Source organism: Tupaia chinensis, unplaced genomic scaffold, assembly GCF_000334495.1.
Source record: "Tupaia chinensis unplaced genomic scaffold, TupChi_1.0 Scaffold000628_1, whole genome shotgun sequence".
Lineage (NCBI taxonomy): Eukaryota > Metazoa > Chordata > Mammalia > Scandentia > Tupaiidae > Tupaia > Tupaia belangeri.
In genome coordinates this window covers 2,515,066-2,530,461 of record NW_006160148.1, presented here as the reverse complement: position 1 = coordinate 2,530,461, position 15,396 = coordinate 2,515,066, and the positions used below count along the sequence as shown (strand labels likewise).

The 15,396-nt window shown below is 53.6% G+C and overlaps 2 protein-coding genes across 2 annotated transcripts in view; both read right to left on the bottom strand.

Moving 5' to 3' along the window:
* LOC102501599 (uncharacterized) overlaps positions 1–3,247 on the bottom strand; it is a gene marked incomplete at its 3' end in the record, with an annotated part of 17,282 nt that extends 14,035 nt beyond the window's left edge. The window contains exon 1 of the mRNA XM_027776121.1: positions 2,833–3,247. Coding sequence (XP_027631922.1) covers positions 2,833–3,247 — 415 coding nt within the window. The remainder of the gene's footprint in view (positions 1–2,832) is intronic.
* A 6,092-nt stretch (positions 3,248–9,339) lies between these two features.
* Positions 9,340–15,396, bottom strand: part of CATSPER4 (cation channel sperm associated 4) — a 21,597-nt gene continuing 15,540 nt past the window's right edge. Inside the window, exons 8-11 of the mRNA XM_006159435.1 lie at positions 11,815–11,989; positions 10,766–10,977; positions 10,288–10,453; positions 9,340–9,700 (exon numbers count right to left, since the gene is read on the bottom strand). Of these exons, the coding sequence (XP_006159497.1) occupies positions 9,650–9,700; positions 10,288–10,453; positions 10,766–10,977; positions 11,815–11,989 (604 nt within the window). The 3' untranslated portion in view covers positions 9,340–9,649. The remainder of the gene's footprint in view (positions 9,701–10,287; positions 10,454–10,765; positions 10,978–11,814; positions 11,990–15,396) is intronic.

Genomic DNA, 15,396 nt, shown 5'->3' with positions numbered 1-15,396 from the left:
TTTCTTCTTTCTTTCTTTCTTTCTTTCTTTCTTTCTTTCTTTCTTTCTTTCTTTCTTTCTTTCTTTCTTTCTTTCTTCTTTCTTTTTTTGAGAGAGATTTTTACTATAGACCACGAGTGCTTGCAGGAGAGGCAAAGAGAGACAGAGAGACAGAAAGCGAGAAATCACCCCCTGGTGGGATGGCCACACCGTAATCCGTTCGCCTCCATTCTCTCCTCAGGATCTTGGGCATGCACACACACACACCCAATGTGAGTTTTAAGTCTCCAGGTCCAGGACTCAGACCAACATCGGCCATGTGAGCATCCAGCGACATAACCGTTCTGCCATCTGCTGGCCCTCCCCATAACTTTCTGCGGCCTCAGTTGGTTGTATACTGTGGTAGAGCGCCAAATGATACGACTAAGTCATTAGCTGGGCCAGCAGGTGGTATAGTGGTTAAAGCCCTGGACTGCTGCATGGCCGACTTCTGTTTGAACGCCAGACATGGTGGCCTGAAAACCATTCAGGGGACCAGCAGATAGTGTGGTGGTTAAGGCAGTGGACTCCCACATGGCTGACTGCAGTTCCAGTCCCAGACCTGGCAGCTTGCATGCATGATCAAAACCCCAAGAGAAGACTAGAGAAGGGTTGGTGGCATGGCCATCCCACACCAGGTGAGTGATTTTTCACTTTCCCTCTCTCCGTCTCAGTCTCTCTCCAGCGAGTAAACATGCCCTATGACAAAAAAAAAAAAAAAAAAAGCGTAAAAAAAAAAGGGGAAAAAAAAATAACCACACCTGGCACATGGGTATGTGTGTGCCCCAAATCCCAAGACGAGAATGGAGGAGAAGAGATTGCGATGCGGCCATCTCCTCCAGAGAGTGGTTTCTCACTTTCCCTCTCACTGTCTCTCTCTGTCTCTCCAATGAGCACACATGCCCTGTGAAGAAACAAACAAGTAAGCTTTTTTGTGCCCACACTGTGGCCTAGTGGCTAAGGGACGTGGGCTCCACGTAGCTGACTGCAGGGTCTGAATCTTGGCCCCAGCGGCGTGTAAAGCAGTGCGTGTACGTGTGTGTCCCCAACATCCTGAGCGGATGGAGAAGTGGATGAGAAAGAATTGCAGTGTGACCACGCCCCCTTGGGAGGGGCTTTGTCTTTATCCCTGACAAGTGCACATACTCGCTGACAAAAGTTTTCTTTTAATAAAATTATTTATTTAAGTCCGTTTATTATTTGTTTGTTTTTAATTTTAACTAGAGAGAGAGACAGAAAGAGAAAGAAAGGGAAAGTGAGAAAGCAAGACACCAGGACTGGGAATTGAACTGCTGTCGGTTATGTGGGAAACCAGTGCTTTTAACCACCATGCCACCTGCTGGCCCCTCTCTGACAAAAGTTCAAAAAAATAATTTTAAGGAAAAAAATTTTTTTAAGTTCTGAGGGCCCAGCCAGAGGCTTGGGAGTTAAGGCGGCTGGATCCCACGTGGCTGACTGTACGGTTTGAGTGCCAGACCCAGCAGCTTGAAAACATGCCGGGCACACGAGCATACATGCCCAACATCCCAAGGAGAATGGAGGAGAAGAGATAGTGGTATGGCCATCCCCGCTAAGCAGTGTTCTCTCACTTTCTCTCTCTCTCGCGCTTTCTCTTTCTGTCACTCTCCAATGAGTGTATGCACCCTATAGAAGGAAAAAAAAAAAGAAACAAAACTAAAATAAAAAAGTTCTATCATGGTGGGTGCCATGGTCTCGTGGTTAAGGGAGCCAATTCTCACATGGCCAACCAAGCAGTTTGAATCCCAATCCTGGCAGCTTGAAAAACATGTCCGATGGGGCCAGCAGGTGGCCTGGTGATTGAGGCGCTGGGTACTATGTGGCCACACCATGCGGACCACCGAGGTTTGACTACCAGCCCTGGTGGCTTGCTTTCTCACTCTCCCGCTCTCTCTCTCTCTGTGCCTCTCTCTAGTCATATTAAAATAAATGAATGAATAAATAAAAGTTAAATTAAAAAAGAAAAAGAAAGAAAGAAAAACATGCCAGACATGCATGTGAATTCCCGAAATCCCAACAGGAATTAAAAACGGAGGAGAAGGTGTTGTGCGGACACGCCCACCCCACTGGGGGTGCTTCCTCCCAGTCTCTCTCTGGCAAGTACATTTGCCTCAAGCAAATTTAAAAAAAAGAAAAACTTCATCTGAAAGCAGGATTTCTCAATAGATGAAGCAGAAACGCCAAAGAAATATTTTTGATGAAATGTTTTAAGAAGAGTGCTTATTTTAGGGAAAGCAGACTTTGGTTCAATTTCCGTGTCTCGGGTATTTGGGGTGATTGTGACCGTGGAGGCCCTCGTCATCGTTTCGGTGCCCCAAGCCCAGCCAGAAGGTGAGCCCGGCAGTGTGTGGCACCTGGGGAAGCTCTATGAAGCAGACTTTCGGTAATGTCTGCCACTCTGACTGCCCCAACAGTCAGATTTTCGCCTCAGTGTCCCTGCCTAGCCCTTCGAGTCACTGCTGGGACCACAGGCCTGGTCTTTACTGGGCCATCGGTTCCTTCCAGTAGGAAGGTTTGATCTCTGGCCCAGAGCCAAAGTCCCAGGGGCTGGGGCTGACAAATTGTCCGTTCTACCCGATGTGTCCGGCTGCCTGTCCTCCACCGGGGACCACCACCGACGCCAGTGTCTTCCCAAGCCTCACCACCACCTCCCCCCCATGCCCTTTGGACACAATGTTGCTCCCGGCCTTATAAAGTTCAGTGCCCTCTCTGTCCCCACCTCTCCCTTGGCTAAAGTGGCGATGCCCTCTCTGCCCCGCCTCTCCCCGGCTGACTCACATGCGTCTTCAGGCATACCTGTGTGGTTGTAGAAGTTGGCCTTGCACACGCAGCCTCCCCCACTGGCCGTGTGCTCATCGGAAGCACAGGCGCCCGCTCCAGGACTGGCCCTGGGGGTGCGTTCAGGGGACGCTCCGCTGGTCCCGGTCCTAGCTGTTATCTCAGGGCGCTGGACCGTGTGCATGGCTGTGAGGGGCTCGAGTGTGTTTTCGCCTGGCGTGTTTGATGTGACGATGGCCAGCTTCTCAGAGACAGGGGACACTGACGATTCTGCCCCACTGACCCCGGAGTTGGATGCTGACGCTGTCGTGGCTGGAGTTTCCTGACTCAGTTCCGCGGTCTCAGCAGAAGTAGCCTTGCTGGCTGCAGCTGTGGCTCTGGATGTCTCTCTCAGGTCTTTTGACATAGAAGTCATCCTGGACGGTGATGTCATTGTGCCCTCAGGGGCCGCCTTGAGAGTGGCGTGTGGTTCCTCCCCCTGAGTTCCATCTACGGAGGTAGGCTGCTCAGTGGGCCCAGGGGAGCTGCTGGGTTTCGGTGAGGCTGTAGGAGGAGCTGATGCTGCATGCGCCTGGGACCCGGGCACTGATGGTCCGGCTGCTGATGAGCTGTTAGGTGCAGATACAGTCGACACTGTGGATGAAAGCAATAATGAAGACGACAGAGTTTCTCGCCCCAGTGGCTGTTTGTGGTACTTGAGAGCTGATACAGCCATCCGGATTGAAACACTGCCGGTTTTATAAAATGCAAACAAAAAAGGGAACAATCTATCCTTCCTTCCACCCGACCAGAGCGCTCAGATGTTCTGGTTTGCCAAGTAAAAAAATAAAAAAAATAATACCAACTCACCCTGGCCCGGTAGTATAGTCAGTCCATGAGGTGCTGGAGGCCGTATGGCCAGCTGGGGGTTTGGGTCCCCAGGTTGGCTTGAAAACACACTGCGTGCACACGTGCCCTAGATGCTGACAAGCTGGAGGGCCAAGGAAGGGGATGGAGCCTTGACAAGACACTGTCAAGGCTCTTCCTCTTCCTCTCTCTCTCATGTGTGCATTCACCCTATCATGAATAAAATAGGGGTCAGCAGGTGGCATGGTGGTTAAGAAACTGGACTCTCACATGGCCAGCCATAGTTCAAGTCCAGACCTGGTAGCTTGCTTTTTCACTTTCTCTTCCTTGTGAGCACATGCGCCCTATAGAAAATTTTAAAATAATAATAATAATAATAATAACATTAATTAATTAAACAAACTTAAAAAAATAAATGTTACCTCTTTTGGTATTTGCTTTGTGTGATGTTAGTTTCCTACTGTATTGAATATGATTATTGCATTTAAAGATAGTTTTTGTGCAACGTGATTTCGTACAATGTAATTGCAAGCTGAGTGCTTTAGTGCATTAACAGTCTTTTTTTTTTTTTTTTTTTTTTTAGGTTTTTGCCATAGGGCATGTATACTTGCTGGAGAAAGACAGTGAAAGAAAAAGTGAGAAATCAGCACCGCAGGAGGATAGCCATGCCACAGTTCCTTCTCTTCCTGGGATTTTGGGCACACACACACACACAGGTGTCTGGTGTTATTTTTTTTTTTTTTTTTTTCTAAAATTTTTTGAGAATTTTTTTCTATAGGGAGCATGCCCTCACCAGAAAGACAGAGAGAGACAGAGAGACAGAAAGCGAGAAATCACCCTCCAGGGGGGATGGCCACGCTGCAATCCCTTCTCTTCCATTCTCCTCTCGGGATCTTGGGCATGCACACACACGTGCCTGGTGTGAGTTTAAGCCACCAGGTCCAGGCCTCAAACCATGATCAACTACATGGGAGTCCAGCAACATAGCCATTACGCCAACTGCTGGTCCCAACCTGGTGTGATTTTTCAAGCCGCCAGGTCTGGGACTCGAACCACAGCTGGTCATGTGGGAGTCCAGCCCCTTAACCACCACATCATCTGCTGGCCCAGTTAAGAGTCATCTGGACACTCTCCAGCTTTCACCGTGCAGGGGTTAGGTGCTGCCCCGTGCACAAGGGGCACGTGGGATCTTCACAAACAACCCGAGCTAAGGGTTACTGTTCCCACTTATCGGATGAAGATCTTGAGGCTCAGACAAGTGAGCCTGAGTGTCCAAGGTCACTCAGCTGTGAGGGCCGGCACTGCATTAGAACCCAGGTCTGTCAGTGCCCAGAGCCCCGCACTGAGCTGTCTCACGAAACACAGCTTCATTCTTAGGGCTGAGCCAGTCACGCTCCTTAGGGAGAAGCCCAGACCTGCCATGTTGAGCTGCATCCCTGGGAAACCTCTTTCCCCTGGGCAATGGGCAGAAATAGGCCCTCCACCTGGTGCCCTGTCACTGCACCTTGGTAGTCATCGAGGGCCTAGTCCAGAAAATGGGCGGTGACCTGGCCCAGGAGGCAGCTTGTCCTTCCCATCACCTAACTTTGAAGAGGTACTGACAGCTGTCCCCAACTCTGGCTATGCCAGACCCCTACCCCACTTTCTCCTACTCTTGTGCAGAGGTAAGGGGTCACGATAGGGCAGGAGAGCTGGCCGGGATGCTTGACGAGAGTGCAGGGCCTTGAGTTCTAGACCCGACTCAGTCACCGACTTGCAGTGTGAGCTTGGGGGAAGCCTCACCTCTTGCAGAGCCTCCATGTCCCCCTCACACAGCAGAGGACACGGGCTCAATGTGGGAGGAACCCTCTAAACTCCACGATCTGTAGGTCTGATCGCAATGACGGTCCAGGCTAAAATGCACGGAGGTTTTCCTATAAGGGGCTAAAGTTTTTATTTGCAGGGAGAGATGTTTCTCTCCTGCCAATGGCTACTGTTGGCCTTTTGCCCTTCCTTACATACATGAGAATCAATTTATCAAGTTCTACAAAAACCCTGTTAGGATTTTTTATTTTTCCCCAGAGTTCTCATCCTCTCACCGGAGAGAGAGAGGAAGCACTCCTCAGTGGAGCTCAGTCGGGCCTCGATCCCTTTCTCCTCCACTTCTCCATCCAGTCAGTACTTCGGGCACTCACACACATATGCCTGGTATGTTTTTCAAGCCACCGGGGCGGGGACTCAAACCACAGCTGGCCATGTGGCTGACTCCCTGTGTACCATACTTAACTGCTGCACTACAGGCTGGCCCCTGCTGGGATTTTGGTTGGAAGTGGACGGACTGCAATTAGATGAGGTCATCGGGGGAGTCATGACATATTTTTCTATGCAAAAATGTGTCCTGATTTTCCTGACGACCCAATAGATTTGGTGAGAGTTAACTTTTTGTTGTTGTTGTTTTCAATTTGTTACAAGGTTCATGTGCTCACCAGACACACAGAGGGGGAACGGGAGAAAGTAGCCCTCAGAGGGGATGGCCACGCTGCAGTCCCTTCTCTATTCTCCTGTCAGGATTTTGCACATGCACGCACACATGCCCGGCGTGTTTCTGAGGCTGGCTGGGTCCAGCACTCGAACTGCACAGTCGGCCATGTGAGATCCGGCTGCCCTTCCCACCACACCGTCAGCCGGCCTAAGAGCGGACATCTTTATGATACGGGAGTCCCTTGCCCACAGCAGCTCCCATGAGAGGCAATGAGGCGTAGCTCAGGTTCTGAGTCAGACCCGGGCTATAACCCCAGCTCTGTGAGAGAGGACGTGCTCCTTCTGGGGACATGAAGGGACAGGGAAATTACTTTGGGCGCTGAGTTTCAGTTTTCTCAACTGTAACACAGGCACGGTCATATTGGGCTGTCAGGAAAGTCATGATGCATTTTTGCATAGAAAAACACAAGAAAAATATGGCCTGACTTTTCCGACGCCCCAATAGCACCCTCTTCGCTGCTGGTCAGGAGGGTTAACTGCGAAAAGCTCAGAAAGCCCTCAGCACGCTGCTTAGCACGCAGTTGATGCTCAGGTGGAACCCAGTTGGCCGTGGTCACTCCCTTTTCCAACAGGGGTGACTGGTTCCTGGATGCTTTGTCAAAGCTGCTTCTGCTCCTGGTACGTCGTGGGCTCCGGGGGGACAAGACATCCCGTTTCCTGCAGCTCCCAGTACTGTCCCGTCTTCCGCACTGTCCCGGGAGCTGAGAACCTAGTGCTGTCCTCCGACCTCAGGCTCAGGAAGGTCCTGGGTGGTGGTTGCTCCTTGGAGGAGTCAGACAAGGCAGGGCAGCAGGGGCCCTTGGCTCTGGGCCAGCTCGGGAAGGAACTAGCCTGCTGCAACCCCAAGCTTGTAGCTTGGTCCAGATGGAAAAGGAGATGGATGAGGCGACAAGAGACGGAGACCCCGTACGAGATGCACAGGCGAGGCCTGAGAGGTCATCCCACCGTGTTCCTGTCCCCAGGCCTTTCAGATAATCTGGGGGGTGGCTGTGCTCACATTATTAGGTCTTCCCGGAGACACTGCCTGATCTCCCACTGCCTCCCCCCACCCCTGCCAGAGGGGCTGTGAGAGCCCCCAGAGAAGAATGGGTGGGAGGGGTCTGTGAACACTCACCAGACATGCTGAGGGCTCCATCCACTGTAACGAGCAGAAGCAGCCAGAGCCAGCGGCAGCCCATATCTGTGAGGTGGATGGTCCTGGAAGGTGTACTGGCCCAAGCAGGGGGTAGGACAGCGGCTCTGAGATGGCGGGGTGCTGCTGGCACTGGTGCCACCTCTCATCTGCCTGCCGAGCTCCCAGCCCGTCCCCAGGTGTGCTTCCGGGCAGGCCTTGGGGGCTCCTCATGGCTGGAACCAAAGCTGGAAATTTCCCATCAGCTGCAATCAGTGGACCTCTGGGGACTCCCATTCCGAATGGTGACTATCCCCAAGGTCCCTAATTGTCAGGCTTTGCTGAGCAGCAGGGCAGAACGATTCCAGCCTCCCCACACCCAGCCGCAGGGAACCTGAGTCCCAGGGACGTGGCTGACCTCATCAGTTTTCTACCTCCTGTGCTGAGAGCCCAGGCTTCCATTTGAGCGCTGGAGGTCAGTCTTACTCAGCCCCGTCGCACGAATGGGCAGAGTGAGGCCCCAGGACTTGAATTCAGGTCTCTGGTCCTCCGAGGCAGCTCTGCCCGGGGCTCCCGGCTGTCACAGCTTTCTTGAGCTCTCCATCGGTTTGCGTAGGAACCCGCCGAGGTCCTCAGTGGTCTTTGGTGTGAAGGTCCCAGATGGGGTTCACAGGCCCCAGGTTCACTCAGCTGGCCCACACGGTCCTCCCGCTCCCTTCCAGCAAGCCTCAGCACACCTCTTCTCTACGAAGCCTGCCGGGACCCACACTCTGAGTCCATTCCAGGGTGGAGGTGCTGTTCCCATGTGACTGGGTTAGCGACACTTCCACATTCAGACAGGGAGAGAGGTAGGGCTGTTTCCTTCATCACACGGGGCTCCCAACCATGATGACAAGCTTGTCCCCCAAAATGTGGGACCCTAAGTGCAGAGATGAAATTTCTACCAAAAGTGGGGCTGGCAGGTGGCGTGATGGTCTGGAACGCTGGACTCCTACATGGTCAACCATGGTTTGAGTCCCAGGCCTGGTGGCTTGCTTTCTCACTTTCTTTGTCTCTCTAGTCAAATTAAAATAGGTAAATAAATAAGTAAATAAAGTTAAATAATTCTTTAAAAAAAAAGCTTTAAATAAAAATGTCTACCAAAACTCAGAAATTTTCGGAGACCAGCAGTTCGCGTAATGGCTGTGTCACTGGACTCCCACATAGTCGACCGCAGTTTGCGTTCCGGACCCGGTGGCTTTAAGTCATGTCGGGCACATGTGCGTGCGTGCCCAAGATCCTGAGAGGAGAATGGAGGAGAAGGGATTGCGGCGTGACCATCCCCCCTGGGGGGTGATTTCTCGCTTTCTGTCTCTTTCTGGCGAGCTCATGTACCCTATAGCAAAAACCTCTAAAATTTTCAGGGGTGAGGATTTTCTCTCCCATTACATTGGAAACTCTTGAAGGCATTGTGTAACTCATCAGGCAAATAGGTGCCCCCTCTGCACATTAATCTCTTTCTTCCATGAGAGAGAGAGACAGAAACAGGGCCCCAACAAAGTCCCCATGCTGTGATCCACCCACACCCTTTCAGCCAGCCCTAGACCATGGGCTTACACCATACTCAAGGCCTCCAGACAGGGACCAACAGATGGAGTAATGGTTATGTCACTGGACTCCCACGTAGTTGACTGAGGTTTGAGTCCCAGACCCCGTGGCTTGAAACTTATGTCGGGCACGTGTGCATGTGTGTCCAAAATCCCAAGAGGAGAATGGAGGAGTAGGGATTGCAATGTGGCCGTCCTTTCTGGGGGATGATTTCTCGATTTCTGTCTCTCTGTCTCTCTCTCCAGCAAGTGCACAAAAATCTCTCTTAAAAAAAAGTCTCCAGACCTGAACACAGACCCTTGCCATGTGGGTAGCTTCACAGAGCACTGTGCGACTGCCATGCCACCACGTAGCCTCCCTGAGAGGAGGTTTCTGAGAAGGGGCAAGATCTCCACGGGGTTGGAGAGCGACCAGTCAGACATGATTCCAACACAACACTTTATTGTCAATACACAGGTGCCTAGTCCCAGGGCCTCACCTTTCTCTGCTCGGACCTGGGCCCACAGGCGCCCAGCCCTGGACCAGAGCAGGGGGCTGTCCTTAGCCCAAATCCTGCCTGCGCTGGCTAGTACCGCCTCTGTGCTCGTCCTGGGTGCTAGGGCTTCCACGTGCATCTGGCACCCTTCTCCATCCTGGCTGCTCTGGAGCTGGGTCTCACAGGCGCGAGCCCTGCGGTGCCTCTGACCAGGTGTCTACAGGCCGAGGGTGGCCAGGGATGCAGGAAGATCCAGCAGCCGGGTGTGTGCAGCCTTGGGCTCCCATCCTGCCCTCTCAGCGGCTGCTCTTGTGTTTGTTGAGCATATTCGTGGTAGAATCATGAACCTGCGAACCCAGAGGTCTTCGCGTCGATCCCGTCTCCGCCATGCAGACTTTCCCTTACTGCCCCCTCCTCCAGCTGCGACAGCTGCGGGGCCCAGGCCAGCCAGGGAAACCCGCGGCGGCTCGGTCTAGCCCTTTTACCCCTCTGAGCCAGGGAGCCCAGGCTGTGAACATTCCCAGGTCGTTCTGAACCAGTCAGAGGGCCTGAGACGCAGAGAGAAAAATCAAGCACCCCGGAGGTTTATCTCTCCCCCCACCCCAGAAGCTCCCTCCTTCGAGAGAAGGCTGATCGTACACTCCCTACGTAGGATCCAGGGGTCCTTTGCCCACAGCGAACCTAAACACTTGCCCTAAGAGCTGAGCCGGCTCAAGCCGCCAGAAGGGGCTCACGTGCGAAGGCGCGAGAGACTGACGGGCTCGTGGGGCGGAGCCTGCCGCGGGGGGCGTGGCCTCTCGAGGAAGATCCCGACCCCAGTTGGGCGCTGATGGCGGGGGCGTGGAAGTTTAGCGGGGTGGCACAGACTCGAAATAGAGCCTTGACAAGTAGGCCAGGGGCAGGGCGAGTGGCGTGGGCGCGACGGGGGACGCACCTTTTCCCTGTTAACGAGTGCAGTGAGCAGGTCCTGCTCGTGAGCCATCTCGCGGATGTCCTTGGAGGACCCGCTCTCGAACGACAGGCTCAAGGACAGGTGCCTATGCAGCAGCTCCTCCTCCTGCTCCTGGTTGAAGCGGATGGAGCGCACCTCCTGCACGATCCTGAGGGCGGAGCGGCGAGTGCTTCCGGGGAGCTGCGGGAAGGCAGCCCTCCCTCCGCCTCCCTGGCGCCCGCCGCTCTTCGCCCTCCGTGCAGCCCAAAACAGACAGGGGCTCGGCTGTGCCTTCAAGGAACCCGGAGGGGTCTGGCTTCCAGCTACTCCACCAACTGGCTGTGGGACCCTGAGCAAGCCCCTTAACCTCTCTGGGCCCCAGCTTCCGCTTTACAAAATGGTAAGGCCTCGAGGCCAGAAGAATATGAGGCTCCGCCCAGCCCTGACTCTGACATGGGGGTACCCCACAGTGCCCTCCTACATGTTGAGCTCATCTCGGATCTCCTTGTACTGCTTCAGGTTCTCCTGTATTGCCTCAAGCACCAAGCAAAAATCGTCGCAGGTGTTTTCCGAGAGGTTCGACAGGGGACCCCCCACAAGCGGTTCTTGGGGGAGACCAGACTTCTCCAAGCGGGCAACCACACAGTGCACCAGTGGCAGCTCGTCACTCCCGTCCTCCTCCTCTTCGCCTGTCTGGGGAGAGGGGAGGGGAGGGCAGGCAACTGAGGCAGGCATCCCCACCCCTTCCTGCCCTCTTTTTTTTTTTGGAGAGAATTTCTCTATAGGGCGTGTGCGCCAGACAGAGAGAGACATAGAGACAGAAAGCTAGAAATCACCCCCAGAGGGGATGGCCATGCCACAATCCCTTCTGCTCCATTCTCCTCTCCTGATCTTGGGCACACATGCACACGCGCCCGGTGTGAGTTTAAGCCACTAGGTCCAGGAGGAGAACCGCGGTCGACTACGTGGGGGTCCAGCGACATAGCCATTACGCTAACTGCTGGTCCCGCCTGCGTGTCTTCAGGGAGGACCAGTCTTAGTACACCTGAATTCTAGCACCCCGCATTTCAGCTCCGGCATTCTTAGCCTTCCTTTTTTTTTTTTTTGCCAGGAGCTCAACCTCAAAGGCACCTCTCAGGTGGACCTTCAGCCCTCAATCCTGTGGAAAGCACTCCCCTCCCTCCAGAACGTCCAGAAACTCTACCCCGAGAAACAGTTCTCCAGCCAGCCTTTCCCCTCGCACACCTCCTAATGGCCCTGTGAGGTAAGTACCATTATCCCCACTTCCCAAGGGAAGAGACTGAGGCCTAGATGACCCCCTCACCCTAAGGTCCCCAGCTGCACGGTTCTGATCTGCTATGGAAACTAGCAGTAGGATATCCACAGCCCTGTGAAGCCCCGAAGGCAGGCCCTCTTGCGTCCAGGCACTAGGCCTGGCTTTCTCCAGGTCCTTGAGTGTGCCAGCACACACATACACACATGCCCAACCCAGCACCGCCACGCCCGTCCTGCCCTCCCCATCACACGCACCTCACTGAAGAGGACCTGGTGCTGTTTCCTCTGCTCCCCCGCCTTCATCATTTGCTCCAGGTTGGTGGTCACGACCACGACAAACAGGTTGATGCCAATGAAGGCCCCGAGGGTGATGAATATGGCGAAGTAGATGGCGCCCCCGATCTCCATCGCGTACTCCCTCCTCTCCATCCTGGAGGTGGCAGGCAGGGGCCCCATCACTCTCCTGGCCCTCTGAGCTGCAGTGTGCTCATCTATGAAATGCGAGCGATGGCCCGTGGGACTCCTGCCTGCTTCCTGCTGGGGTGCACATAGAATGCCCTATGTCGCAGCGGCTGGTCTTTGCTGGGCACCAACCCTGCCAGCTGGGGGTCTGTCCATCGGCACAGACAACTGCGGTCTGTGAGCTGCATATGCCTTTCCTCCTGTATTCGTGACGGAGGCCCTGTGTGTGCGTGAGAGACAGACAGACAGGGACAGGAGCACCCGCCACAGGGTCTGGCCATGCCGTGATCCCCTTCCTCGGCTCCTCCGACCCGTCAATTTGTGGGCACAGCACGCACGTCCGATTGTTTCGGGCTGACCGAGCTGGGGATTTGAACCACGGTCACCATGTGGGACCCTTCTTCTCCTGATGAACACATTATCACCATGCCGACAGAGCTAGCCCTGTTAGCGCAACTCTCTACTCACGTTTTTATTATAAAAAATTATTCAAGCTTATTATAAAACGAGAAGAAAAATACGACCAGCAAAATAGCCCATCTGCTCTGAGCTGCCCACTATAAATACGTTGTTGTAAATCTTCCATTTAAAAAGTTCATGAGGGGACCAACAGTTAGCATAATGGCTGTGTCGCTGGACTCCCATGTAGTCGACTGCAGTTTGAGTCCCAGATCCGGTGGCTTAAACTCACGCCAGGCGCGTGTGCGTGCCCAAGATCCCAAGAGGGGAATGGAGGAGAACAGATTGAGGCGTGGCCATCCCCCCGAGGGTGATCTCTCGCTTTCTGTCTCTCTGTCTCTCCCTGGCGAGCGCATGCGCCCTATAGCACAAACCTTTCCCAAAAAAAAGAAAAAAACAAAAAGAAATAAAAAGTTCATGGAAGAGACCAGCAGATAGCATAATGGTTATGTTGCTAGACTCCCATGTAGTCGACTGCAGTTCACGTCCTGGACCAGGCAGCTTCAAATTGATGCCAGGCACATGTGCATGTATTCCCAAAATCCCAAGAGGAGAATGGAGAAGGGATTGCGATGTGGCCTTACCACCCCCTGGAGGGTGATTTCTTACGTTCTGTTCTGTCTTTCTGTCTTTCTGGAGAGCGCATGCGCCCTATAGCAAAAACCTCTCCAGAAAAAAAAAAAGAAAGAAAGAAAAAGGGAAAGTGAGAGAGCAAGCCACCAGGTCCAGGACTCGAACTTCGGTGGGCCACGCGGGCACCTTAACCACGCCACCTGCTGGCTGTCCACAAACTTCTTTTAAAAAAGCATTATTTTATATAACTGTACTTATTTATTTATTTAAATGTGACCACAGAGGGACAGAGAGAAAAAGAGAGAGAGGGAAAGTGAGAGAGCAAGCCACTAGGTCTGGGACTCGAACCACAGTTGGCCATGTGGGAGTCCAGTGCCCCTAAACACCATGCCACCTGCTGACCCCTGTCCACAAACTTTTTGAAGTTCTTTTGTATATAAGAATTATATACATTCAGGGCCAGAAGGTGACATAGAAGTTTGGTGCTGGATCCCACATGGCCAACTTCATAGTTTGAGTCTTGAACCTGGTGGCTTGAAAATCATACCAGGCACGTGTGTGTGCATGCCCCAAATCCTGAGACTGGAGGAGAAGGGATTGCACCATAGCCATCCCTCAATCCCCCAGGGGATGATTTCTAACCCCCCTCCCCCTGTGAACATATGTGCCCTAGAGCAAAACCTAAAATAAAAAAATAAAAATAAAATCTAAGCGGAAGCATGCCAGCGAGGCTCTGTGATGAGAGACATGTGTGGATTTTCCTCCTGACCTTCATAGCAATCATGCTTATATTGTATGGTAACCCTCCATTCCCAGATGAGAAGACCGAGGTGCAGAAGAGGCGGGGTAACTCGCCCAGGGTCATGTGACTGGGGCGGGGGCGCGAGGACTCACGCCCAGCCCAGCTCTTTTGCACAGTCTGCTTTTCCCACAGACGTCATGATGGACGGTGACTGCAGAAGCCCTGGCCCTGCTGGGCTTCCACGCCACAGGAAGGAGATAAAAGGGTGTGAGTCAGGGACACACTCCCTGGAGAAGGCTGGGAGGAAGCAGGGTTTAGAACTGCATGGGACAAAGGTAAAGAACAACACGAAAGGGACCTGGGGTGGTAAGTCAAAGAACGAATGAAAGGAGGCCGGAAGTTCCCAGGAAGTAGGAGTCTGGGAGCCGGAGAGCGAGAGCAGGCCGAAGGCTGCCCTGTGACCTTAGGCACAACTCCAGACCCGGTCCACTTCTCATGACGGGAGTCTCCACAACGGGTAGGCCTGGGACTTTGAATATGTGAAGTTCTTCCTTTTTCCTTCCTTCTTTCTTCTATTTAAGCAAATTTTGCCAGAGGGCAGGCCAGCAGGTAGCGTGGTGGTGAAGGTGCTGGATTCCCACATGGCCAACTGTGGTTGGAGTCCCCGACCCAGCAGCTTGAAAATCACACCGGGTGCGTGTGTGCCCAAAATCCCAGGAGGAACATGGATGAAAGGGGATTGCAGCATGGCCTCTCCCTAGAGGGTGATTTCTCATTTTCCCTCTCTCTGTGTGTGTGTGTGTGTGTGTCTGGCAAACACATGCACCCTATGGCATAAACCTTCCAAAAAAATTGCCAGAAGGCTCATGCACCCACCAGAGAGACAGAGGGGGAGAAGGAGAAAGCACCCCTGGGGATGGTCATGCCGCAATCCCTTCTCTTCCATTTTTATCCAACCTGTCAGGATTTGGGACACATATGCCCTGGCGGGGTTTTCAGGCCCCCAGTGTATGGAGTTTCAAGTGCGACAAAGCTTTGAGTAGCACCGCCTGGAGTGCCCTCCCCCTCCCTGGGGATTTCCTCCTCTCAGTTTGAAGCCCTGGGAACCCTCCCATCTTCACCCCAACCCCGAGCCCCCAGCCCCTCTGGCGACGGCACTCACTGGAAGTCGCTGTAGATGTCCACCCAGCCGTCCTGGGTGATGCAGATGAAGAGGGTGTACAGGGCAACCTGCATGTTCCGGAAGTGCTTGGGCACGAAGGAGCCGAACAGTGTGACCCCAAACACCGAGAACACCTGCCAGAGACAGAGCCCCGCCCTGGCTGACCCGGGCCTGGCAGAGCCACAGCTATTCAGGCCCTAGGACTCTCCTCTCCCCCAGACACGCTTTTGTCCCCACGACCCAGGGCCCGTTCAGGGACAGGGGCCGGTGGGCGTGGGGGGCACTGACCAGCATGAAGAAGAGGATGAGGGCCATGATGTTGGCCAAGTCAGGCACCGACTGCAGGATGACGCGGATGATCCGGGCCAAGGGCTCCACCGCCACGCACACGTGCACCAGACGAAGCGCCCTGTGGCACAGCCTCTCAGGGGGGACCTCC